The sequence below is a fragment of the Onychomys torridus genome, chromosome 14 (assembly GCF_903995425.1).
Source record: "Onychomys torridus chromosome 14, mOncTor1.1, whole genome shotgun sequence".
NCBI lineage: Eukaryota > Metazoa > Chordata > Mammalia > Rodentia > Cricetidae > Onychomys > Onychomys torridus.
The window spans coordinates 27,989,730-28,014,883 of NC_050456.1; the positions used below are offsets into that span (position 1 = coordinate 27,989,730).

The 25,154-nt window shown below is 40.6% G+C and overlaps 1 protein-coding gene across 5 annotated transcripts in view; it reads left to right on the forward strand.

Annotated features, from left to right (window-relative positions):
- Window positions 1–6,445: 6,445 nt before the first annotated feature.
- Mia2 (MIA SH3 domain ER export factor 2) overlaps window positions 6,446–25,154 on the forward strand; it is a 92,881-nt gene continuing 74,172 nt past the window's right edge. For 2 of the 5 annotated variants that reach the window (XM_036205903.1, XM_036205904.1), the window contains exons 1-5: window positions 6,446–6,591; window positions 8,163–8,367; window positions 13,923–14,056; window positions 16,691–16,777; window positions 20,354–21,602. In XM_036205903.1, coding sequence (XP_036061796.1) covers window positions 6,553–6,591; window positions 8,163–8,367; window positions 13,923–14,056; window positions 16,691–16,777; window positions 20,354–21,602 — 1,714 coding nt within the window. In that variant the 5' untranslated portion in view covers window positions 6,446–6,552. The remainder of the gene's footprint in view (window positions 6,592–8,162; window positions 8,368–13,922; window positions 14,057–16,690; window positions 16,778–20,353; window positions 21,603–25,154) is intronic. The other 3 variants (XM_036205899.1, XM_036205900.1, XM_036205902.1) reach the window with 2 other exon arrangements.

Below are 25,154 nucleotides of genomic sequence, written 5' to 3' on the forward strand. Positions count from 1 at the left end.
TGGTGGCGCACGCCTGTAATCCCAGCACTTGGGAGGCAGAGGCAGGTGGATCTCTGTGAGTTTGAGGCCAGCCTGTGTTACAGAGCTAGTCCAGGACAGGCTCCAAAGCTACAGAGAAACCCTGTCTCGAAAAACTAAAAAAAAAAAAAAAAAGTTTAGAACCTTCTTATTTAGACAAAAAGGGGAAATGTAGTGGTATTTGTTCTACCCATGACCTTGAGCTATTGGACCCAAAGGAGTCAGTGCTTCTTGCCTTGCATGTAACCTCTTAAAAGGAAAGGGAGAAGGGGCTCATCACAAGCTGCCTGCTTCCTGGTGTGATCGAACTGCCAGGGGGATTTGCTCCTGGTCAGATCAGAGAACAACTTCAGCTGTCTACTCTATTCTGTATTCATGAGTGTATTTCCTCAATTTACCCTAATAAATTTCCCCAGTACTCCTTAAGCAGACTCACAAGAATTTATTGAATTAGCCAGGCAGTGTTTTGGGACCAGAATAGGTTATAAAAATTATTTTTGAAGAAATAACATATTAAAGTAATTAGGTTTTTAAATGTATTTTGATTAAACATTTTGAGTTTAACAAGTGACTTTTAGTTCACAGTTCTTTATTTTTTTGGGGGGAGGGGGAGGATGTAGATTTTTCAAGACAGAGTTTCTCTTTGTAGTTCTGGTTGTCCTGGATCTCTCTCTGTAGACCAGGCTTACCTCAAACTCAGAGATCTGCCTGCCTCTGCCTCCCAAGTGCTGGGATGAAAGGTGTGGGCCAGGACCTCAGGACTATATAGTTCTTTATGCATGCTGTGTCAGACCTGGGTTCTTGACTTGGGACAAAAAGCCTCAAAAGCTATCTGTGGAAGCATTCTCAACTTTGAACATGTTCAAGGGCTCAAAGGTAACCTTTATTGGAGATTCATGTTACAAAGATTGAAAGACAAAGATATATTCACTTTGCTTTCAATGACCTTATGTTTTAAGTATTTTTTTCAATTCTGCTCAAAGATTAACAAACCTTGCAAACAGAATAGGCAAAGTTAAGCATTTTCTATATACTTCAGATAAAATAAAATTTCATATTATTAAGTTAACTTTAAAATGCCTTGGGACTATTGTGTATAGAGTAGCGGGAGTGGATATACAGCTATATGTTCATTAAAATCTACCAAACTGTATACTTAGGCTATGAAGAACTAGTCTTACTGTCTACAAATCAACAAGACAGCAGAGGAATTCAAGGTGGAATGTAGGTTGTGATAAGGAAATCAAATATATTACAAATGTATGACATCACCGTCTTGCCAGAGTAGAGAGGCTGAGGGCTGACCTAAATCATTTTGTAAAAACACAACTAGACATTGTAGGTGAGAGGATGACAGGGTTGCAGCCATCTTAGAGAAGGGTCAGACTGGGGCAGCAGGCCCTGGGAAAGCCACCAGAGGATTAGACTCAGGGCAGCAGGCCTTGGGAAACTCATCAAAGGATGTGCTGCCCTTAGACCCAGACAATTAAGAGCCACATAAAAAATGAGTTCCAGACATTTCCTGCCATAAACTAAAGAATATGATAGATTATATACCATAGCTGTCAGAGGGAACAAGTTTCCTACATAAGAAATGGGATGTCTTATAGATGTGATGACATTGGTAGTTAGATTCCTTGCAGCTGTAACTCTCCAGTCAGTTCAAACACAGCATCTCTAACCTAAAGTAAGCACCAGTCCTGAGCTTGTAACTACATAGAGTTGGAATTCCCCCAGACTCCCTACCCTGACCATTACAAAAGCCCTGCTTGATTGCTACTCAGGGTCTCTCCTGCTCAGCTGTTGCATCAGATGAATGGAGAAACCCCAGTTAACTCACAACAATAAAAAGACTCTTTGCTTTTGCATCAGATTTGGTCTCTTGGTGCTCTTTGGGGGACTCTGGGTACAACAGTAGGGCAAACCAGAAAGGAGAGCAGGAGAACACCTCCCTGGTAAATTTGTTCAGAATGGGTGTGGGCTATCAGTTCTGAAACTATACATATAATGGAGAACAAGTAGATGAGTATCTTGAAGCTAATGATCTGGGTTTCTTATCATTGGAGAACCTTCTGATAATCCTCAGGAGTAAAGCAAAAATTCTCCTTGAAAGTGGGCTGGGCCTAGTAATTCTCCTCACATGAATAGGACAGGAGGAGAAAACAGTTCCTTTACTTTACAGATGTCTGGAAGACATTACTTTAGTCAGGTGATCAAGGTTATACCAGCAACTTGACATATGTATTATGTGTAACCGTGAGATGCTGCTGTTCTGTGGTGTCCTCTACAGAAAGCACCAAGCAGCCCCAAATGAGGAGCATTTCAAAGTGTTAAGATCAGTGTCAACCAAAAGCCTTTCACAGAATATAGAAGATTGAGGAGGCATAACAACCAATAAAATGTGTGATTTTCAATTTGATTTTTTTTTTTCTGAGACAAGGTTTCCCTATGTACCCTTGACTAGCTTGGAACTACCAAGTACTGGGATTACAGGCAAGTCCCACCAAATATTGGCTCTGAATTAGATTCTTGAACAGATTCCTGGAAGTTCTCCCCTGACCTCTATGTGCATGTCATCACACACACACACACACACACACACACACACACACACACACACCAAAAAAAAAAATAAAAATAAAAATAAAAACACCCACTAGCTGTCTTTGGTCTTGACAGTGCACAGTAAAGGAATCATGACCTACTCGTGTTTTCTTTGCTCTTTCTAATCCACTCTTCAATTTGCTTATGCCTCCAGACTGTAGACATTTACAGCAGCTCCAGGGGGCCCCTGCTTTGCTGGTGTCTGCTGGTTTTGGTCAATGGAAAGCACCATCAGGACAGCAAAGGACAGCGAAGAATGAGGTGCTCTAGACTGAGCTTCCCATAAGGCTTCAAGTTCCTGTTGGGCAGGCCTCTCCTGTAGCTCTTGGCAAGCAGTCGCAATTCCTCCATGCCTGAGGATGTCACTTCCCTGTTGCTTCCCTTTCACCTAGTCTACACCTTTGTAAACTGTCCCTCCGGAACCATCCCCGTGTATCAGCCCTTACATCTGAATGTCTATTCATTTCCTGTTGATAGAAACAAAACACAGACCAGGCAGTGGTGGTGCACACCTTTAACCCCAGCACGCGGGAGGCAGAGGCAGGTGGATCTCTGTGAGTTCGAGGCCAGCCTGGTCTACAGAGCGAGTTCTAGGACAGCCAGGGCTACAAGAGAAAGAAACCCTGTCTAGAAAAAAACAACAACAGCAAAAACAAAACCAAGAAACAAAACATAAAATGGTGAGTAGAATTACATTTTGGACTTCAGCAACACAAAGCACACAAGAAAGTCATGAGTGACTAGCACAAACGATAATAAAACATGCATGCTTGCTGTTGTCTTCTTTATTTTATTTTATTTTTTTTAAAGATTTATTTATTTATTATGTGTACAGAAGAGGGCGCCAGATCTCATTGCAGATGGTTGTGAGCCACACCATGTGGGTGCTGGGAATTGAACTCAGCACCTTTAGAAGAGCATTCAGTGCTCTTAACCTCTGAGCCATCTCTCCAGCCCCATCTTCTTTATTTTATTTTATTATTTTTTTTCTGTAATTCATGGCTTCTGAGATTGAGCCTTCTGGAAGCAGATGCTGAGATGGGGTTTGGGGTTTAAGGGATTCATTTCCTCAAAAGATAGAAGAGAGCAGAAAAGCCCAGAGCAAGTCACATTGCAAGGCTTAGTCAGCAGGAAGTGCTGGATGAAAGAATGACCTTGCCCTTTACTATGTTGTTTATTCCCTAGATGCACTAGGACACCCAGGAGGAGTAATCTCGGGGAAGGTGATTCCCTGCAGCGAAGGCAGACTTTGACATCAAGACCTGCTGCAGACAGCCAGCTGACTAGACACAGAGCAGTTGGCCAGAAAGTCCTACCTGGAGGGCAGGAGACCAGGCCTCTCCACATCTTCCACACACAAGCTTCATTCTCTCTTTCCTAGGCCTTTTTTCTTTCTATGTGCCTACCTACCTTGGGGACTTTATTCAAAGGCTCTGTTCTCATGCCTGGACCTTGGAAAAGCCCTACAGGTTTATTCATTCTGTGTTCTAAGGCTGTCCTACCTGAACTTACCTTAAATTGTCAGAGTAACAGGCAGATGATTTAAGAAAACACATTTTCAAGGAAATGTAAGAAATTTGAGACAGTAGAAAAGAAGGCAATATTGTATAGGGTTGGCAATAATATCACCACACAGTAAAAATCAAACACTCATGAGGATGCTTTTATGTTCTGATGGAAAGGCTGCTCTGTGAGCTTAGCTGTAGGATACCATGTGTGACTTTGATGATTCAGGCTTCAGCTTTGTACAGTAGGCTCTCTTACCTCCAGAGGCTGTATTTTGTTACCATGACATCCTCCTTAGTGCTAACTTTGTAGATGAATATAGATACATTTAATCTACACACTGACTCAACAGTTAGGTAATATCTAAGTTGATAGAGCTGGCTACCAGACAGGATTTCACTGTGTAACCCTGGCTGTGCTGGAACTCACAGACATCTGCATCTGCCTCTGCCTCCCTAGTGCTGGGATTAAAGGAGTGTGCCACCACCACCCAGCTACATTTTCTTTTATCTTTAAATCACGATCTGAACAGAAAATGAGATCACCGAGTGCAGTAATTGGCATGAAGAGATGTAAGTAGAGAAAATATTCAGAGATAGGTCTACTAACCATGTGCACCCTATCTTGTCTTTCAGTAGACAAATTTAAACCTTGCCGGCCTCTTATTGCTCTTTTTTCTTGGAATTCTTGAATTAAATTTTATTATTTTTATTTATTTGTGTGTGTGTGTGTGTGTGTGTGTGTGTGTGTGTACACACCCATGCGTATCATGGAGGTACAGTGTACATGCGGCAGTCAGAAGACAGCTTGAAGGAACAGTTGGCTGTCTTTTACTCTATGTGGATTCTAGGAATTCAATGCACGTCTTTAGGGTTTGTGACAAGTACCCTTACCCCTGAACCATCTTGTTGGCTTATCTATCTACCTATCTATCTATCTATCTATCTATCTATCTATCTATCTATCTAATGTATGTATGTATCTATCATCCATCTGTCTGTCTATCTCTATTTGTCTATCTAATGTATGTATGTATGTATCTATCTATCTATATGTATCTGTCATCTATCTATCATCCATCTATCTATCATCTATCTATGCATCTATGTATGTATCTATCTATTGTATGTATGTATGTATGTATGTATGTATGTATGTATCATTTATCTATCTATCTATCTATCTATCTATCTATCTATCATCTATCTATCGTGTGTGTGTGTGTGTGTGTGTGTGTGTGTGTGTGTGTGTGTGTGAGTATAAGTGCCTAGAGATCAGGGGACAATTTACCAGAGTTGTTTCTCTCCTTCTACCCTGTGGGACCTGGGGATCAACTCTATAGATAGGGCCTGGTGTTCACACAAACCTGTGCATGCGCTTTCATGATGTGTGCACACGATGTGCTCACATGTCACATGCATGTGTAGAGGCCAGACTTTGTGCAGTTAGTTCTTCCTTCACCTATATTAAACTTGGTATTAAACTCAGGTCAGTAGGTTTGCAGGACAAGCACCTCCCCCACTGAGCCACCCATCCCATCTACTATTGAATTGCTAATTTAGAACAGCATTTATTCTGAATTTAATTCATGAGGTCTTTAGTATTGAGTATAAACAACAAAGATACTTAAATGAAATTGCTAAGTGTGCTCAATTTATTACTGGTTTTAATTTCTAAGAATTTATTTTTATTATTTTCATTTTGTTTATTCTTATATTTTTTGTTGTTGTTTGCTTGTTTTGGTTTTTTTCAAGACAGGGTTTCTCTGTGTAACAGCCTTGGCTGTCCTGGAACTCCCTTGGTAGCCCAGACTGGCTTCAAACTCACAGAGCTGCCTGCCTCTGCCTCCTGATTGCTGGGATTAAACGCATGCACCACCGCTGCCCTTCTTATTTTTATTATTTTTAATTATGCGGTTATGTGTAGATTTGTGTACATGAGGGTGCAGGTGCCCTCAGAGGCCAGAGGTGATAGATCCCTCTGGATACTGGGAACTCAACTTGGGTCCTATGCAAGAGCATAAGTGCTCTTCACATATGTGCCACCTGTGAGGCTTCTAATATGGGCTTTGATAAAATACATTGTGCAAATAACTTCACACCAAATCTTGAGGATGAAGAGTTAACACTCTTCTCTCACTGAACACAGGATCTTGCCCTGACTGATCTGAAGTTTCTCTGTAGACCAGATTGGCTTGGAATTCTCAGAGATCCTGCCTCCCTGGAGTGCCAATATTAAAGGCATATGCTACCACACTTGGCCCCAAATCAGCCTGGCTGATTTTTATTTAAATGTCATTAACAATGATATTCCAGACTAAGGAAGTTGGTCAAGAACCTAATCTACACTGTGTGTGTGAACACGACTATGGAATGCCCTGTTGCAAGCCACCTGACCCCCAAGTGCATCAGACTTTTTGGATAAATGTACGAACCTTGTCTTGGACAGAGCAGATTTCCACAGGTAAATAAACCAGCAGGCAATTGTATTTCTGTTCTTTTAGGACTCTGAAAGCAAAGGTCCTTTACTTTAGCTTGTCTGGGGTGGTGGATATGTGTCATTTCTTTTTCTTTCTTTCTTTTTTAAATATGAAGTCTGTTTTTTTGTTTGTTTGTTTGTTTTCTTAAGATTTATTTATTATGTATACAGCATGTGTCCCTGCAGGCCAGAAGAGAGCACCAGATCTCATTACAGGTGGTTGTGAGCCACAAGTGGTTGCTGGGAACTGAACTCAGGACCTTTGGAAGAGCAGTTGGTTCTTAACCACCGAGCCATCTCTCCAGCCCAATATGTGTCATTTCTGTCTGGCCCTAGAGTGCAGTGTGCTGCCTTGGGACCTGAGGACCTTCAGATCTAGTCTCTTAAACAAAATTTCCCAATATAGGACTTTGATCTTTTAAAGCAACAACAGCATTCAAACGACTCAATTTCCCTAACTTATTTGTAAATGACACATGCTCATTTTTTTTCTTTTTTTTTTTTTTTTTTTTTTTTTTTTATGAAAGAAGCTATGAAGAAGAATCCATTCTGAAATTACATTTCCACCCTCTGGGGAACCTTGCCAGTGATCTCTCATCTCTCACTCTCCCTCCACATGTGTCCTTTTAAATGAGTAGAAGTCTTCACTTCTGTTTTTTCCACAGCAGTGACTTAAAACACAGTAGTTACTGTGTTGTTTCTTAATAGCACATTCGTTTAATTTTTTTTTTTTTTCATTCACTGAATGACCTTGGGTGACTTAGCCTGTCTCTGGTGTGGCTCATATGCAAAATCATACTTTTAACATAAATTCATACTGCTTTTTGTACAACTATATACCTTCTTTTTAATGCCATGTGTACAGCAATTGTTTCTAGTTTAATTTCTATATTTGAAGCTTTTTTGCAAGGGCATAAATTCATTTTGGATTATTCATTTAACTTTTAAAATTACATTTATTTATTTACGCACACTCTGTCTCTCTGTCTCTTTGTCTCTCTCTCTCTCTCTCTCTCTGTGTGTGTGTGTGTGTGTGTGTGTGTGTGTGTGTGTTTAAGTGTAGGGCAGACTACCACTTGTGGGAATCGGTTCTGTCTTTCCACCAAGTAGGTCCCAGGTAATATTTATTCACTGCATTACTCACTATTTTCTGGCTCTGTACCTTCTCTTTTGAAGTTAGAATTTACATGCAGTAAATATTTGGTTTTTACTTGTGGACCGATCTGCCTGAAGACAATGGTAGAGATTAACTACCTTTTTGAGGAGGCTTAAGAACTGTCCTTTTGGGCTCAAGGTTCCTTTAAGTGAGTCAGTTTCACATGGGCTACTTTATAAAACATTAGTCCGACTAAAAATCCCCGTTAATTATTAAGCCCTTCTGTATTATCTGTCTAACTGACACTGCAGATTGAGACAGAGTGTTAACTCCTGAAGTTGAGCCACGACACCAACAGGAAAATGTAGCTACGAAGGCACTGAAAAACGTTCAACCTTTTCCACTGAAAAACGTTCAACCTTTTCCACTGAAAAACGTTCAACCTTTTCCTCTTGTACAGCTGGAGAGAGTTGCTGCTGTTTTGCTGGTGTGTCTGCGACCTAACAGGCATTCGGATGCTTGTTCAGGATCCCTGGTGTCTTGTGTAAGCATGGCGGAAATCAGTGTTCGAAGAATCCTTCTTTTGGTTATTTCTCTGGCTAAGTGTCTGGAGGGCACAAAGCTGCTGGCACACCTTAAAAAGTGTGGTGACTTGGAATGTGAAAGTAAGTTTGTATTTCTTCTTCTCACATTAAATGTTCCTCTGGACCTGGATAATGAAATCAGCATTAATAATACTGAGAAATGTTTTAATTAAAAAATGTAGCTTGATATAAAAAAGGAATTCTATAAGCAAAACATTTTGTGACAGCATTATTATACATTTAACATATAAGACAAAAATAAGACTGATAGAAAAATATGTCAGAAATGGTATTAATCCAGGTGTCAAAAACTAAATAAAGACTAAAACTTTTACTATTTTTTTAAGACAGTTGAGTTGTTTAAAAAGATATCAGGCAGCTTGATAATTTACTATTTATGAATCTTCTACATTTTAGTTTCTATTTTACAGTCAAGAATTTCTGATCCTCATGAGTTTCCCCCAAAATGTTTTTATTTCAAGCATGATGATTTAGCTGTCTAAATTTTATCAGATGCTAATAATATCACATGTTAATTTTTTAATGTAAAATGCTAAAATAAGTGTTCCAATATAGATATTTATGATTTATAACATTCAATATTAAATTCTCTTGAGTTTCTGTGATGAAAAATTAATTTTTACTTCGTTGTTTAAGAACTTACGTTCTAATTATTTTATTTTATATATATGGGTATTTTGCTTGCAGGTATATATATATTATACAACATATGTGCTTAGTGTTCACAAAATCCAAAAGAGGGCATTGGATTCCCGGGCACTTGAATTACAGACAGTTGTGAGCTTCCATGTGGGTGTTGGGGAACCAAACCTGGATCCTCTGCTAGAGCAGTAAGAACTCTTAACCACCCAATCATCTCTCCACCTCCAAGAACTTAATTTTTTGTTATCCACATGATGGTATAAAATAATTTTATCCTACTGAATATGATGGTACACACTTTTAGTTCCAGCACTCAGGAGACAGAAGCAGCCAGATCTCTAGTTCCAGGCCAGCTGGAGCTACATGGAGAGTTCTTTGTCTCAAAGTAAAATCACAACAACAAAAACAGAAAAAGAAAATATTGTATCTTCATCTCAGAGTTGCTGAAAATGAGTTATATCTTTCCCACATGAAAACTATATCTAATTTTGCAAAATTAAAATACAGAATATGATTAAATGAAACAAAAAATTCTAACATATATGTATAAAAGATTTATTTACCCCTATTTTTTTGTGTATGAGTGTTTGCCTGCATGCATGTAAAGGCACTGGGTGTGTGCTTGCTGCCCTTAGAGGCCAGAGAAAGTTCCGAATCCACTGACAGGAGTCACAGATGGCCACGAGCCACAATTCGGGTGCTAGGAATCGAACTCAGATGCTGTAGAAGAGCAGCCAGTGCTCCCATCTTGTCAGCCACCTCTCCAGCCCCAGTAATTGCTTTTTTCAGGACAGGGTTTCTCTGTGTAGCCTTGGCGAACGTTCCTGGAACTCCTTCTGTAGACCAGGCTGGCCTCGAACTCAGAGATCCACCTGCCTCTGCCTCTCAAGATGGGACTAAAGGAGTGCACCATCATCCCCCAGGTAGTAATATTTTCATGAATAATTTTTTTATAATCTTTCTCAGAAGTCATTTGAAACATATGTTTATATGTTTACTATATCTTGCCTTTCTTTTCTTACTTATCTTTCTTTCTTCCTTTTTTTTTTTTTTTTTTTAACCTAGTCCTGGCTGCCCTGGAACTCTCTATGTAGACCAGGCTGGCCTTAAACTCACAGAGATCAGCCTGCCTCTGCCTCCAGAGTGCTGGGATTAAAGGCGTGTGCCCCCACTCCCTGCCAACTACCTGGTATTTTATAAGATCCTTTAACTTTTCTCTAATAACTGCTTTCTGTATTTTAATAGTGTTTTTATTTATCTTTTGGCACTTTCATACATTTGTACAATGTGTTTTTGATTATGTCTATTCTATATCCCACTTCCAACTCCACCTGCAGCCCCTGCAACATCCATAGTCTCTTTTTTTAATTTTTTTAAAGAAAGTTTTTTGTTGTTGTTGTTGTTTTTCAAGACAGGGTCTCTCTGTGTAGCTTTGAAGCCTGTCCTGGAACTCACTTGGTAGCCCAGGCTGGCCTCAAACTCAGAGATCCGCCTGGCTCTGCCTCCTGAGTGCTGGGATTAAAGGCATGCGCCAACACCACCGGGCAAGAAAGTTCTTCTTAAAGTCTTCTTCATTGTATTTCATGTGTGAGTGTTTTGTCTGCATGTATGTTTACACGTATGTCTGCATACCACGTGCATGCCTGGTGCTGGCAGAGGTCAGAAGAGGGCATGGAACTCCCTAGAACTGTAGTTACGCATCAGTTACAGCCACCATTGTGGGTGTGAGGCCATCAGCTGGAGCATGGGCAACCTACCAGTGGCCACACCCCTAAAGAAAACTGACTCTTTTCCCTCAGAAGCCATGGACTCAGCAGCTCCTCAGCCAGCAGTGGGGGCTTGTGGGCCCCTTCCTGCTCTGCTTTGGGGATGTCAATGGCTTGGTCTTGTACAGGTCCTTGGCAGGCAACCACAGTTGCTATGAGTTGGTAAGTGTAACACCCACCTCCTATCCAGAAGACAGCATTTCAAAAGGCAAAAATATGGTTAGTTTAAACGTATAAATTCATGTGATATTTTTACACATAATCCTTTTTTCTTAACCTTTTGGAAAAGCCATTCTGTATGTAGAGAAGTTAGCAACCACGGTACTTTATAGTGACAATTCTTTCCCACTTTGCATTATATCAGCACTTTAATATTTTGAGGGTCCAATGGAAACTCAAATTCATAGTAATTTATATTGCTGTTTTGACTCTTATTGAAGAACTTAATATGTTTTTAAATTTTACCCATTAGTACCATAATAGTTATATGATAAGTGTGTTCCTTTAGACATTGAAGGACTGAATCAAGCCTATGTAATTTACTCAGAGTTATTGAGGGCCTACTATATTTCCAGGGTATGTGTTTTAATAAATGTGTTTTAAATGTAATAAAGTGAAATGTAAGTTGTTTCTTACTCTGTAGGAATATTAATTTTATTTAATAATGACAAAACAGATAAAGATGAAACAATAGTGATATAAAATTGTGAGGATAACAGGTAATGCAGGAGTTCAGACTCAGAGAGGAAGGAAGATATGAGTTAAGTAAGAAGATGTAATCAGGGCTGGAGAGATGGCCGTTAAGAGCACTGGCTGTTCTTCTAGAGGTCCTGAGTTCAATCCCCAGCAACCACATAGAGGCTCTCAATCATCTGTAATGAGATCTGGTGCCCTCTTATATATATATAAAAGATGTAATCAGCATCCCATATCCCAACCTCTTGATCCCTTAGAGGTTTATATTAATTACAAATGCTCGGCTGAAAGTTCAGGCTTGTTACTAGCTAACTCTTACATTTAAGTTAACCCATTTCTATTAATCTATGTATTGCCATGTGACTCATGGCTTTACTTGTCCTCTAGGATGTCTTGCATATCTTGCTTCCTGGGTGGCTGGCTGGTGTCTCTTGACTCCACCCTCCTTCTTCCCATCATTCTCAGTTTGGTTTTCCTGCCTAACTTCCTGCCCAGCTACCTGCCTGTGAGCTTTTATTAACCAATGAGAGTAATACATATTCATAGCATAGACAGGATTGTTCTACAGCAAAAAGAGAGAAGGATTTTTCTTTTTTTTCTTTCTTTTTTTTTTTTTTTGGAACTGAGGGAAGCTAGAAGCTTAGGATAAGGAAGGTGATGTTGCAGTGAAAAAAATATCAGGGCAGATCTAGCCAACCAGCGCTATATGATCAGTCCCCTAACCCTTAGCTAAAGGCTCATTTGTTAGAATGAAATGAGCTTGTAGATATGTGTTGAGGATTTAGGAGAATGAAAATATGATGCATTGACATGTAAAGATACCAGGAAGAAAGGAGTGTCCTACACACCAGAGAACAGCGGTGACTTACTCTGAGAACAACATATTTGCAAGCTGGAGTGTAGCCCTGAATCTGTGCAAAGGAATAGAAGAGATTGCTTAACATAGGAAAGGGCAAGGGCTTCAGAGACGGATCTGTAGTTAAGAGTGCTCACTGTTCTTACAGAGGATCTGGATTCAGTTCTCAGCACCCACATGGTGGGCGGCTCACAACCACCTATAGATCCAATTCCAGTAGATCTAGTTCCCTTTCTGGCCTTTGTGAGCACCAGGCACACATACGGTCCATATACACATATGGAAGCAAAACACTCAAACAGGTAAAATACAATAAAACCTTTAAGAATGAGACACAATGAGGCGAGCCTGTAAGATGACTCAGTGGGTGAAGGCATTTGCTGCCAAGCCTGACAATCTGAGTTTGACAACCAGGGTCCACAGAACACAAAGAGAGAACTGACTCCCAAAAGTTGTACGCTGGCCTCTACATGGGCACATACGTGATTTAAATTAAAAAATAGATAAGTGGGATCAGCTTGTGAATAATCTCCAGTACTGTGCCAAAAAATCTGGGCTTGAATCTGTGTGTAGTGAAGAGTTTATTTTGGCTTTTGAGATCATAACCAATATCAGTAAATTAGCATTTCAAACTTTATTATTATTGTTGTTATCATTATAGAAAGAGCCTGAGGTAGTTTGAATGTAATTGACCTCAATAAGCTCATAGGGAGTGGCACTATTAGGAGGTGTGGCTTTGTTGGAGTAGGCGTGGCCTTGTTGGAGGAAGTGTGTCACTGTGGAGGTGGGCATTGAGGTCTCATTCATGCTCAAGCCACGCCACGCCCATTGTCTCTGTTCACTTTCTGATCAAGATGTAGCCAGCACCATGTCTGCCTGCATGCTGCCATGCTCCCTGCCATGATGATAATGGACTAAGATTATCTTCTTTATAAGAGTTGGTGTCTCTTCACAGCAATAGAAACTCTAACTAAGACATAGCCCAAACTCTTGAGGTCAGAACATCTTTTTTTAAAGATTTATTTATTCATTATGTACACAGTTTTTCTGCCTGTGTGTGTACTTGCAGACCAGAAGAGGGCACCAGATCTCATTACAAATGGTTGTGAGCCACTATGTGGTTGCTGGGAATTGAATTCAGGACCTTTGGAAGAGCAGTCAGTGCTCTTAACTGCTGAGCCATCTCTCCAGCCCATAGCCCAAACTCTTGAAGTCCTCCTGCCTCGGCTTCTTGAGTGGTGGGATTACAAGTGTGAACTATCAAGCCCAGCTATCATTTCAAAACTTAAAGGATGGATTGAAGGAAGACAAAATGGATGGAGGTGTCAATTATGGTGGTGTATATCTATAGTCTTAGCACCTGGGAGAAGCTGAAGCGGATTTTAAGTTTGAGGCCAGTGCAGTATACATAGCAAGACCTTGTCCGTAAAAAGTAAATGAGGCCAGGTGGTGGTGGCACACACCTTTAATCCCAGCAGGTAGAGGCAGGTGGATCTCTATGAGTTCGAGGCCAGCCTAGGCTACCAAGCGAGTACCAGGAAAGGCGCAAAGCTACACAGAGAAACCTTGTCTCGAAAAACCAAAAAAAAAAAAAAAAAGTAAATGAGGAGCCACACCATCTTAAAGTGTGTGCTTTTCTTTATGTGTCTCTGCAGCTTTAATCAGTAGAGTCTTAGCCCTGAGAGATCACACAGGACCTGACTGTCGGTACCTAAACTTCACTACGGGCGAAGAGATATCTGTTTATGTTAAACTGGCAGGAGAGAGAGAAGATTTGTGGGCCGGAAGCGTAAGTATCTAGTTTTAAGAACTGAACGCAGAATAAATGGCCAAGGATACTCGCTGTGAGTCTTTAAAGGACCTCTGATCTCTGTATAACTATTAAAACCCTTGTCATATTTAAGAAAACAAACAAAAATGATCACATGCATGCTTTTAATCCAAGCACTTGATATAAGGCCAGCCTGTTCTACATAGCAAGTTCCAGATCAGCCAGGCTTCAAAAAAAAAAAAAAAATGACATTTATTGATGGCTCTAAAAGAAGTTTTTGAGTAGACAGCTTGAGATGAAGGACTAAAGGAGTGCCTTGAAATTATTTTTACATAACATACAGAGTTTTAAGCTTCGAGTTTATATTTATTTAGAAAGCCTTTAGGAGTACTGACCTATATAACAGCAACCTCTCTGTGCTGTCAGTGACCAAGTGTGAGAAAGACTGAGAAGTCAGTTCATCAGGTTTCAAAGCATGTCTGTCTGAACAGAGAGAGAGCTGAAGTGTGCTGGAGAGGTCAGCAGAGAGGTTGGTACTCTAGGGAAGAAAGGTATATAATTTTTTCATAGAATATAAAATAATAACTGTGAGATCCTTTTATATGGCCAAACTAAAAGCAGCCTAAACTATCTCTGAGAATGATAATTAATGTTTCCGGTTGAAAAGATTTGTGTATTATGTTTTATAATAACAGCATGCTGTGGTAGATGAGTTTATTTCCAAGCTCAATAGACATGACCAATCTGATAGAGTCCCACGTAGTTTCCATATTGTGTATGTATCAGGTTCTTCCCTAATATAGTCTCTCATGCTCACTGTCTGAATGAGACAGAGTTTCATGTAGCCCACGCCATCCATAAACTCCCAATATAGACGAGGGTGAGCCTGAACGCCATATCCTCCTGAGTGTGTTGATGTTGCTGGTGTACAATACCATACCCTGGAGGCACAGACTGTATCTGAAACCGTCCTCTTCACACCTGGAGATTCGTAACCAAACCTTTGCCACTGGCCAGATGTGCTTTCTGCTCAGTAACTCCCAGGACTCCTTACTGCTTAGAATGGCTTTAAAATGCCAGTTTGTGTTTTGAATGCATCGCAGAAATCTGATTCGGGTATAAGAAAATGACTTCGTATAAGCCATAAGAGGCAAAGAAAGCAATCTTTGTTTGTTTACTAAGCATGAAAATAATAATTCTACACAAAATGGTATTTAATGGCTAAAACTCTGGGTGAAGTCCCAGCTGCTTTTAGTTTGGTATATTGCATGTTTAGTTTAATTGCTTTTCTGTCCTTTTGCTAGATGAAATAGAGATGAATAGTCTGTGCTTATAACCATTTAAAGACTGATAGTGTGGACTTACAGACCATTTCCAAATAGTCTATGTATTGTAATACACAGATTATTATTACTATGTAATACAGATTACTATTACTAAGTATTGTAAATGAAGACTAACTGAACAGCTAGAAGAATCATATTTGTGGTGGTGTTAGATCGAAAGACACAAAATATCTGTAAAACTTTAACAGACATAAGAAGGGCTGTGAGGGCTGGGTGGTGGTAGCACACCCTTTAATCCCAGTACTTGCGAAGTAAAGTTGGTGGCTCTCTGTGAGTTGAGGCCAGCTTTGTATGCAGAGTGAGTTTCAGGACAGCTAGAGCTGTTACACAGAGAAACCCTGTTTTGCAAAAAAAAAAAAAAAAAAAGGTTGTGAGTGAGTGGTTGAGTGGTGACTTACTCTTGGGACATCCTACATGTGCTTGAACTGGGTCAAGAAAATCTCTTACCAGGCTAGCCCAGAGGAGCCAAAATGAACTGCATCCTCCCTTGGGGACACACAGACCTTAATTACGCCAACCAATCCATCTGCGGCTTCTGGAGTTTACATCCCTTTCTTGAATGTGACACCTTGAAAACTCCAAGTTTGTCACATTTTCCGGATTCTTCCATAGCTGTCACCTGAATTGTTACTTTTTGATATCTCAGACATAAAACTGTAAATCTGCAGAACCTGAACAAAGAGGGTCTTTAGGAAATAAGGGAGGGGTTGGGCTGGAACAATGGCCGGTGGTTGCTAATTGCTATACTTCCAGAGACCTGGGTTCAATCCCCAGCACCCACATGGCAACACACAACTGTTTATAATTCCAGTTTTAGGGAATCTGATGGCCTTTTCTGGTCCCCACAGACACTACAAGCAAAACACCCATACACACACAGAAAAATATATAAATCTTGAAAAAAGAAAACAGAGAGAAGGGAAATGAGAATAATAGGAGTATATAATCCAGTTCTCATACTGAAGTTTTCGACAAGGGCATTTTACAGTGCAGGTCATTATGACCTTAAGTTAATATTATTCCGTCAAATTACAGAACAATGAGGCATCGCTCATGTTCTTTTTGTTGTTCTTGTTTGTCTGGCACTGGGGCTTGATGCCAGGGCCCTGTGCATGCTAAGTAAGCACTCTACCACTTTATTATATCCCCAGTCCCCACTCCTGAGTTTTAGATAGCATTTCTTAGCCAATTAATGTTTTGTGATTTAATGTAGCTAAAAGCCGAGGTCACAGGGCAGAATGAGGCTCCAAAGTTATTACTGCTTCAATCACTTTTCCTCTATAACCTTTGTCCTTTGTTTTGGTAGAAGGGAAAGGACTTTGGATTTTTTCCCAGAGACACAGTCCAAATTGAAGAGGTGTTCATATCTGAAGAAGTTGAAATGCCAACTAAAGTGAGTAAACTCATTCTCAGCTATCAATTGAATTAAAAAAAAAAAGTTCTTGGGTTGGGGATTTAGCTCAGTGGTAGAGCGCTTGCCTGAGTTTGATCCTCAGCTCAAAAAAAAAAAAAAAAGTTCTTGGCAAAAAATGGTTTCCTTGAAATAAATGTTCATTGGTTGTGTACCTCATTTAGTGTCTGTAAACAATAATTATTAAGAACTTGTTCTTGGTATGGTTTGGGTATGTGAATACGATTAGATAAAACAGGACTGAGGACAGCTAAAGATGTGGCTTTCTGAGCAACTGACAGGCAATAGGGTACAGAGGTTGAAAGAGTGAATTCTGGAGAGTGTGCGCTTACGGCCTGACGCAGCCACTTACTATGGCTGTAGTACTGGATGCCTGAGTCTATCACTGAAAAACAGGGACTGTGAGCATAGCGTAGCAACCTGCAACAGACTGAAGACTAGATGAGCGTAAAAAAGGACACAGAGAGCCGGGCGGTGGTGGCGCACGCCTTTAATCCCAGAGCCAGGCAGATCTCTGTGTGCGAGGCCAGCCTGGGCTACAGAGTGAGTTCCAGGACAGGCTCCGAAGCTACACAGAGAAACCCTGTCTCAAAAAAAACAAACAAAAACAACAACAACAACAACAAAAAGACACAGAACAGCACACAGTTTCTATTCTTGAGCTACAGTCGCTGATAATATTGTCCTACTAGGTCCAAAGGTTATTTCTTCTACCATGTGTAGATGATGTGTATGAGTGTTTGTCTTCATGTATGTCTGTGTACTACATGCATGCCTGGTGCCGGCAGAGGCCAGAAGGAGGCTTCAGATCCCCTGGAACTGGAGTTACAGACAGTTGTGAGTAGCCATGCGGGTACTGAGAACCGGACTTGGGTCTTCTGGAAGAGCAGCCAGTGCCAGTGAGCTTTTTTTTTTTTTTCCTTTTTGTTTTTTTGTTTTTCGAGAGAGGGTTTCTCCATGTAGTTTTGGTTCCTGTCCTGGATCTCGCTCTATAGACTAGGCTGGCCTCGAACTCACAGAGATCCGCCTGCCTCTGTCTCCCAAGTGCTGGGATTAAAGGCGTGTGCCTCCGCCACCCTAATGTTAAGCTTGGTAATAAGAAAAGGAATCATGGGGCTGGAGAGAAGGCTCAGGGTTACGAGCACTTGCTGTTCTTACAGAGGACCAGGTTTAGTTCTCAGCACCCACATGGCAGCTCACATTTGTCTGTTACAGGGGATCTGACACCCTCACACCAATGCATATAAAATAAAATAAATTATATATAATTTTTAATTTATATAATAATTATATATATAATCCTCCAGAGACACAACACACTCTAAAAATATGCAATTAAAAAATGAAAAGGAATCAGAAAGTGATATTTTAATATATGAATTTGACTTGCCAATTTAATTCAGATTCCAGGCTTTACCCCGAGTAAGGCCATCGTGAAATAAGACTGTCTGGTGCCGTTCTTCCCCCATAAGCCACACATACCCTGGACAGACTGACTTTGGGATTGTTCTTAGAGTGTGCCAACTCTTACTTAGCCCAGGGACTAGAAGGGACTCTTTCTCTGGTTAGAACACCCGGCACTGTTTCCACCTAGCTAGTTTCTTCTCATCCTGTAGGTCCCGATTTAAAACATTGGTGCCTCTCAGGAAACTTTTGGAATATTTCCCTAGATTCCAGTGATTGGCAACAACAATAGATTTGTGTAAACTCACAAAATTCGATGAGTTTATTATAATAGGATATTATATGCATTTTTGGTGAGCTGATTATTACTCCGTATAGATCGGGGAATGCTGTAATTAGTTTGCAATTAAAAAAAAAAATGGGAGCCAGTGAGATGACTCAGTTGGCGAAGGAGCTTGCCACAAAGCCTGACAACCTGAGTTGATCCCTGGAACCCATGTGACCTTGGAAAGGAGACAAACAACTACAAATTTGTCCTTCCACTGCCACATGAACATCATGGTAGACATGTCCTCAAATACACATGTCAGGTGTGTGTGTGTGTGTGTGTGTGTGTGTGTGGTGTGTCCTTGTGCTACAGCCTATGTGTGGAGGTCAGAGGTCAACTTGCTAGAGTTGATTCTGTCCTGGTACTAGGTGGGTTTGACAATCAGGTTGTTAGGCTTGGTGCTAGGCACCTTCACTCACTGAACAATTCAAATCTATGAGCCCGTGGGGGCCATTCTCATTCAAGCTACGACATCTAAGCACTATCAAGCTGCTGACACCCTTTGAGGGCATTTTTGTTATATGACTGTGGTGGAAGGAAAGAGTGAGAGAAGTCATGACAGAGCAGGGGGGTGAGCCATCCTTTGGTAAAGAATCACTCCTGGGCCGGGCGGTGGTGGCGCACGCCTGTAATCCCAGCAATCGGGAGGCAGAGGCAGGTGGATCTCTGTGAGTTCAAGGCCAGCCTGGTCTGCAGAGCTAGTCCAGGATAGGCTCCAAAGCTACACAGAGAAACCCTGTCTCGAAAAACCAAAAAAAAAAAAAAAAAAAAAAGAGAGAGAAGAATCACTTCTGGGATGACGTACCCACTCCCATGACATTCAAACTGCCCTCATGACCTAATCACTTACCATGAGGGTCCATCTCCTAAGACTGTTGCATTAAGTTTCCTATATATACTTTTGGGGGAACGCATTAAGGTATAAGCCCAGGCCCTGAAATCACTGCACAAATGTGTGCATTCACTTAGCACACTCTTAGGAAGTGCCAGAACTTATTTGTGGAATATACTAAAAGCATTAATAATCTATGCTTTTCAACTATTTGATAACAAATAAACCATACTCTAAGAGTTTTCATTTAAGTTAATATCATTAATCCTTAGAAGTCAGTTGTGACACATATATTTGAGGGTCAGAGACCTAATTTTAGGCTTTGCTCTGGGATTAAGCTAGTTGTATATTTTTGGGAAAATCATAGTCATCCGTTTACTTTATTTTTGAAATAGTCTTTTAATAGAACATTTGTTTTTACTTTTTGTTTTGTTTTGTTTTTCAAGACAGGGTTTCTCTGTAGCTTTGGAGCCTGTCCTGGACTAGCTCTGTAGATCAGGCTAGTTTCAAACTCACAGAGATCTACCTGCCTCTGCCACCCGAGTGCTGGGATTACAGGCGTGTGCCATCACCGCCCAGCCCATTTGTTTTTATTTAGTTGTCTTTGTGAGTATATGCCACTTGTGAACAGATGCCCAGGGAGGCAAGAAGAGGGTCTTGATCCCCTGGAACTGGTGTTATAGGCAGTGAGTGAGCCACCTGATGCAGGAGCTGGAAACTGAGCTCAGGTTCTCTGTAGAGCAACAAGTGCTCTTTATAATTTTTGTTTTGGTTTGGTTTTGTCTTGTTTTTCCAAGATAGGGTTTCTTTGTGTAGCCCCAGCCATCCTGGAAACCCCTATGTAGACCAAGGTAGCCTTGACCTCTGAGATTTGCCTCTCTTTGTCTGCTCAGTGCTGGGATTAAAGGTATGAAAGAACACACCTGACTATATAGTCTGTTATCTTAAAATGTTTAGGGAGAGACATTTATGATTTTTTTTTTTTGTCCTTTAGGAGTCTGACTTTCTTTGTCTTCTTGGGGAAGGCTACATATTTGGAAGTGAACATAGTGAGTTAAATGGAGATGGTGATGGAAATATGTACCCATATGAGGAAGATGAAGACCCAAACTATAACATATATGAAAGTGGTTTTCAGCCAGAACTTGACTTTTATGCAGCTTCCGAAGGACCTTTTCTTGAAGACCAAATGTCAGCATCAGAGGCTCCTGAAGATTTCAGCATTTCTAACAAGTCTAAGGATTGGGAAGAGGCTGGAAGTGCGGGCAGTGGGGAGCAGGAGTACACTCCAGATGTGGACCATGTCTTGCCATCCCTAAGCATGCCTGAAACGCAAGGACCGTTTGGACTGGGGAAAGAAGAAGCTGGAGAGAAGGCTTTTGAAGCAGACCCTGAACTCACACAAAATAGCTCATTTCAAAGTAGAAAATTAACAGTGGATGAGGAGAATGACCTAGAGAAATTAAACAATGCTGAACCCCAAATGGAACTTGAGCAGGATCCAGAATCCCACTTTGACTCAGAGACACCAGAATTCAGTCCAGGACCAGAGGAACAGTATGAACTAGTGTCTGAGTCAGAGAACACCCTCAAGCCTCAAGCCACTGGCTGGTTTGGTGGTGGATTTACAAGTTATTTAGGTTTTGGAGAGGAGGATCCAGGACTTGAGTTATTGTCCAAAGAAAGCAATCCGCCATTACAAGATGTTCCCAGTTCTGTTTCACCTGATGAAGAAGCCCCAGCTCCATGCAGAGAAATACAGACGGACAAAGAAGATGCAGTCATTAATGACACCTCAACTCTCAGTCCAAGCTGGTTTAACTTGGGCTTTGGTATGCTAGGCTTTGCCTATGCTGATGAAGACAAAAGTATTTCAGATGATGGGAAAAGTGAAGATGGTGAGGTAGATAACCACAAACATCCTCTAGCAAATGACTTTGACGCCGCAAAGGAACAAGAAAGGAAAATGATAACAGCCATGGAAACAGAAGATCAAATAAGTAAGGACAGAGCTTTGGAGAAGACCGATGATTCTGATTCTATGCAGTATCTGAAGAGGTTCTTTGATAACCCTTGGAGCTTCCAGAATCTCCCAGAGGACAAAGAATTACCATTTTCCCAACAGATGCTGGATGAAGATGATGTACTTGCAAATGACAAAACTGAAGAACTCTCCACTGAAAAGTCTGCCACAGAGGACATGAAAGATCCCATGATGCTGGAGGGCAGATACAGCCCGTCAGGTTGGTATGAAAAGATTTTAACATATTTGTTAAGGTAATTTATTTTTACAAGTACCCATCCGATGAAAGGTTCGTGTCTGCACTGGGGAGATGGCTCAGTGGGTTAAGTGCCTGCTACATGAGCATGAGGATGAGTCAAGCCTCCCAGGGATGTCAACTGAACATGCCTTAACAAGTTACAATAAGACTAGGCGGGGCTGGAGAGATGGCTCAGAGGTTAAGAGCACCAACTGCTCTTCCAGAGGTCCTGAGTTCAATTCCCAGCAACCACATGGTGGCTCACAACCATCTGTAATGAGATCTGGCGCCCTCTTCTGTGTACATAATAAATAAAGAAATCTTTAAAAAAAAAAAAAGACTAAGCACATAGCCTCATATCAAGGCTGGATGAGTGGGAAAAGGATCCCAATAGCAGGCAAAAGGGTTAGAGACACCACCACACAGTCCCACTGTTAAGAGTCCCACAAGAACACCATTCTACACAGCTATAAAATACATTCAGAGGACCTAGCTCAGACTCACACAGGGTCCGTGATTGTTGATTCAGTCTCTGTGAGCCCTGCTTAGTTGATTCTTCGGGCCACATTCACACTCTAAAGAGAAAAAAAAGTCCATGTTTTTCAGAATAGTCAGCATCCAACAAGAACTATCTTTACTGTTTGATTTACTCTGAGATTTAGAAAATAAAACCTAAGGAAAAGAATGATTAGTGGTGTCCTGGTGTTATGTGAAGATTTTAAAATATTTACAGTATATTTTTAATTATCAGAGAGCTATACTATGTAAATAGATTTTAAATTTTAAATAGGGTGAAGGCCTTTTAAAAGGGAAAGCAGTTTCTGCTCTTTCTGTCTTTATTCTCACCATCGTCCCAGAGGTCTTAGCTTCTTTTCTTTTCTTTCTTTCTTTTTTTTTGGGGGGGGGGCGTTTGAAGTCCATTTAGTTTTTTTCCTCTTATTTCCTAAATAAAATATTTATATTATTTTGGGGGCTGGAGAGATGGCTCAGTGGTTAAGAGCGCTGTCTGATCTTTCAGAGGTTCTGAGTTCAATTCCCAGCAACCACATGGTGGCTCACAACCATCTATAGTGGGATCTGATGCCCTCTTCTGGCATAAAGTTGTACATGCAGATAGAGCACTCATATACATAAAATAAATAAATAAATTTAAAAAGTCTTTATATTATTTTGCTTTAATTAACCTATTTTATTCAAGGCCTGCTGACTTTCTGTTCTAGTAGATAAGGATTTCACTTATTGATACTCAGTTTTAAGACATTCCCAAAAGAATCGTATGTCAATGGTTTTCTTTGAAACCTAAACTAATGGCAACTTCAACAATTCAAAGTTGTCCAGATTTTTTTTTTTTTTCAAGCCAAAGTCTCATTATGTAGACCAGGCTGGCCTTCTGACTTTGGCTCCAGTGCTGGGATTAAAGGCCTGCACTACCACATCCAGCTAGTTTTGATTCTTAAATATTATTTTTTAAAGATTTATTTATTGTATATTATGTATAGTGTTCTGCCTGTGTGCCAGATCTCATTACAGATGGTTGTGAGACACCATGTGGTTGCTGGGAATTGAACTCAGGACCTCTGGAACAGCAAGCAGCCAGTGCTCTTAACCATTGAACCATCTCTCCAGCCCCCTTAAATATTATTTTATTCCATCTGCAGTTACATATTGTTTGTTTCCCTATGAAACACTATGATAAGGGGTTTCTCTAAGTGTGCTAGATCCTAGAGAATTTCAGGCAGGGCTGGAGAGACAGCTTAAGGGACAAGAGAGCACTTGCTGCTCTAGCAAAGGAGCCGAGGTCAGTTCCCAGAATCCATGTGGTGGCTCACAATCGCCTGTAACTCAAGTTCCAGGGGATACAGTGCTCTCTGCTGGCCTCTGTAGGCACCAACTCTGTATGTGGCACACACACACACACACACACACACACACACACACACACAGAAACAAAACATTCAGACACATAAAAATAAGACACTACGAAAATTTCAATCACAAATATTGTAAACAGCTATTTTTCAACTTTTTTATTTCTGAGAGTTCACCAGAGGGCTGTATAGTGGGTGAATATTGGAAGACATAGCTCTATTTAGATGACCATTTATTAGCCACTTCTATGATTAAAACCACATGGGTTGGGCCAGCTGTGGTGATGCATACATTTAATCCCAGCACTCAGAGGCACAGGCAGGAAGATCTCTGTGAGTTCGAGGCCAGCCTGGTCTACAGAGTGAGAACCTGTCCCTGTTTCAAAACAAACACAAACAACAGCAAAACCACAGAACAAAAAAATCCCTCCTATGTGGGTTGTGATTTGAGTCACATAGTTCTCAGCTCCATTCTGATTTGTCTGTGATGAATAGATCAGAAACCCAGAAAAGGACTGGAGAGATGGCTCAGTGGCTAAGAACACTCAGTGCTTACCTAGACCCCTAAGTTCAGTTCACAGCATTCACATTGGGCAGCTCACAACTCCTGTAACCCCAATTATAGGTGATATGACACCCTTCTCTGGCCTCTTGGGACATTGCATGCACATACAGAGAAGAAGGCACACACACATACATATTAACAGAAATTAGAAAGAAAAGACTTAAAATCCTCAGAAAATATTGATCAATAACACATAAATAACTGATCCTTAGGATGACATCAAACCTTTCAGAAGTAGCTCAAAATGCTGAGAACTCAGAAGGGAACACATTTGCATTAGAACCAATAGATTTTCCTGTATTTCAAGAACTGTTAATATCTCAGTATTCTCCAAAATATGAGCCTTCTACTTGCTCACTATCAGCACAGTATAATATGGATATCTAGACTTCACTGCTTTTCCAAATGAGAATGGTGCATGACCACAAACAGTAGAGACCTAGATTGCTGAGAGCTTCTTGTAAAGGACATTCCCTTCTTCTAAACTTTTAATCTTCCCCAAAAACACTTGTGGGAAAGCTAATCAGAGCCATTGAAAAGGAAGGAGACTACAGCAAATCAAAGCAATATCAAATCTAGAAATATAAGCAATTTAAAAGACTGATACAAGGTGAATATGTTCACAGTGCATTGTATATATGCATAAAACTGTCAAATATTAAAATTTAAAAATGTTTTAAAGAGAAAAAAGAATTCATGGAAAATGAGAGTCCTGACAGATTGTGTCTAATCTCCAATAAAATTATTTACTGGTCAAAGAGATTGATATATAAAAATTTGTCAGCCGGGCGGTGGTGGTGCACGCCTGTAATCCCAGCACTCGGGAGGCAGAGCCAGGTGGATCTCTGTGAGTTCGAGGCCAGCCTGGTCTACAGAGCTAGTCCAGGACAGGCTCCAAAGCTATAGAGAAACCCTGTCTCGGAAAAAAAAAAAAAAATTGTCACAATTTAATTTTGTGATTTCAAGGTATCCTGAAAAAAAAAAAAATCAGTGTTTTTAAGTTTTATATATCATTTCATAAGGTAATACTGGGAAATTTTCTAAACAATAAAACCTGACACACTGGGCATGGTGATGCACCCTTGTAACCCTGGCATGGTG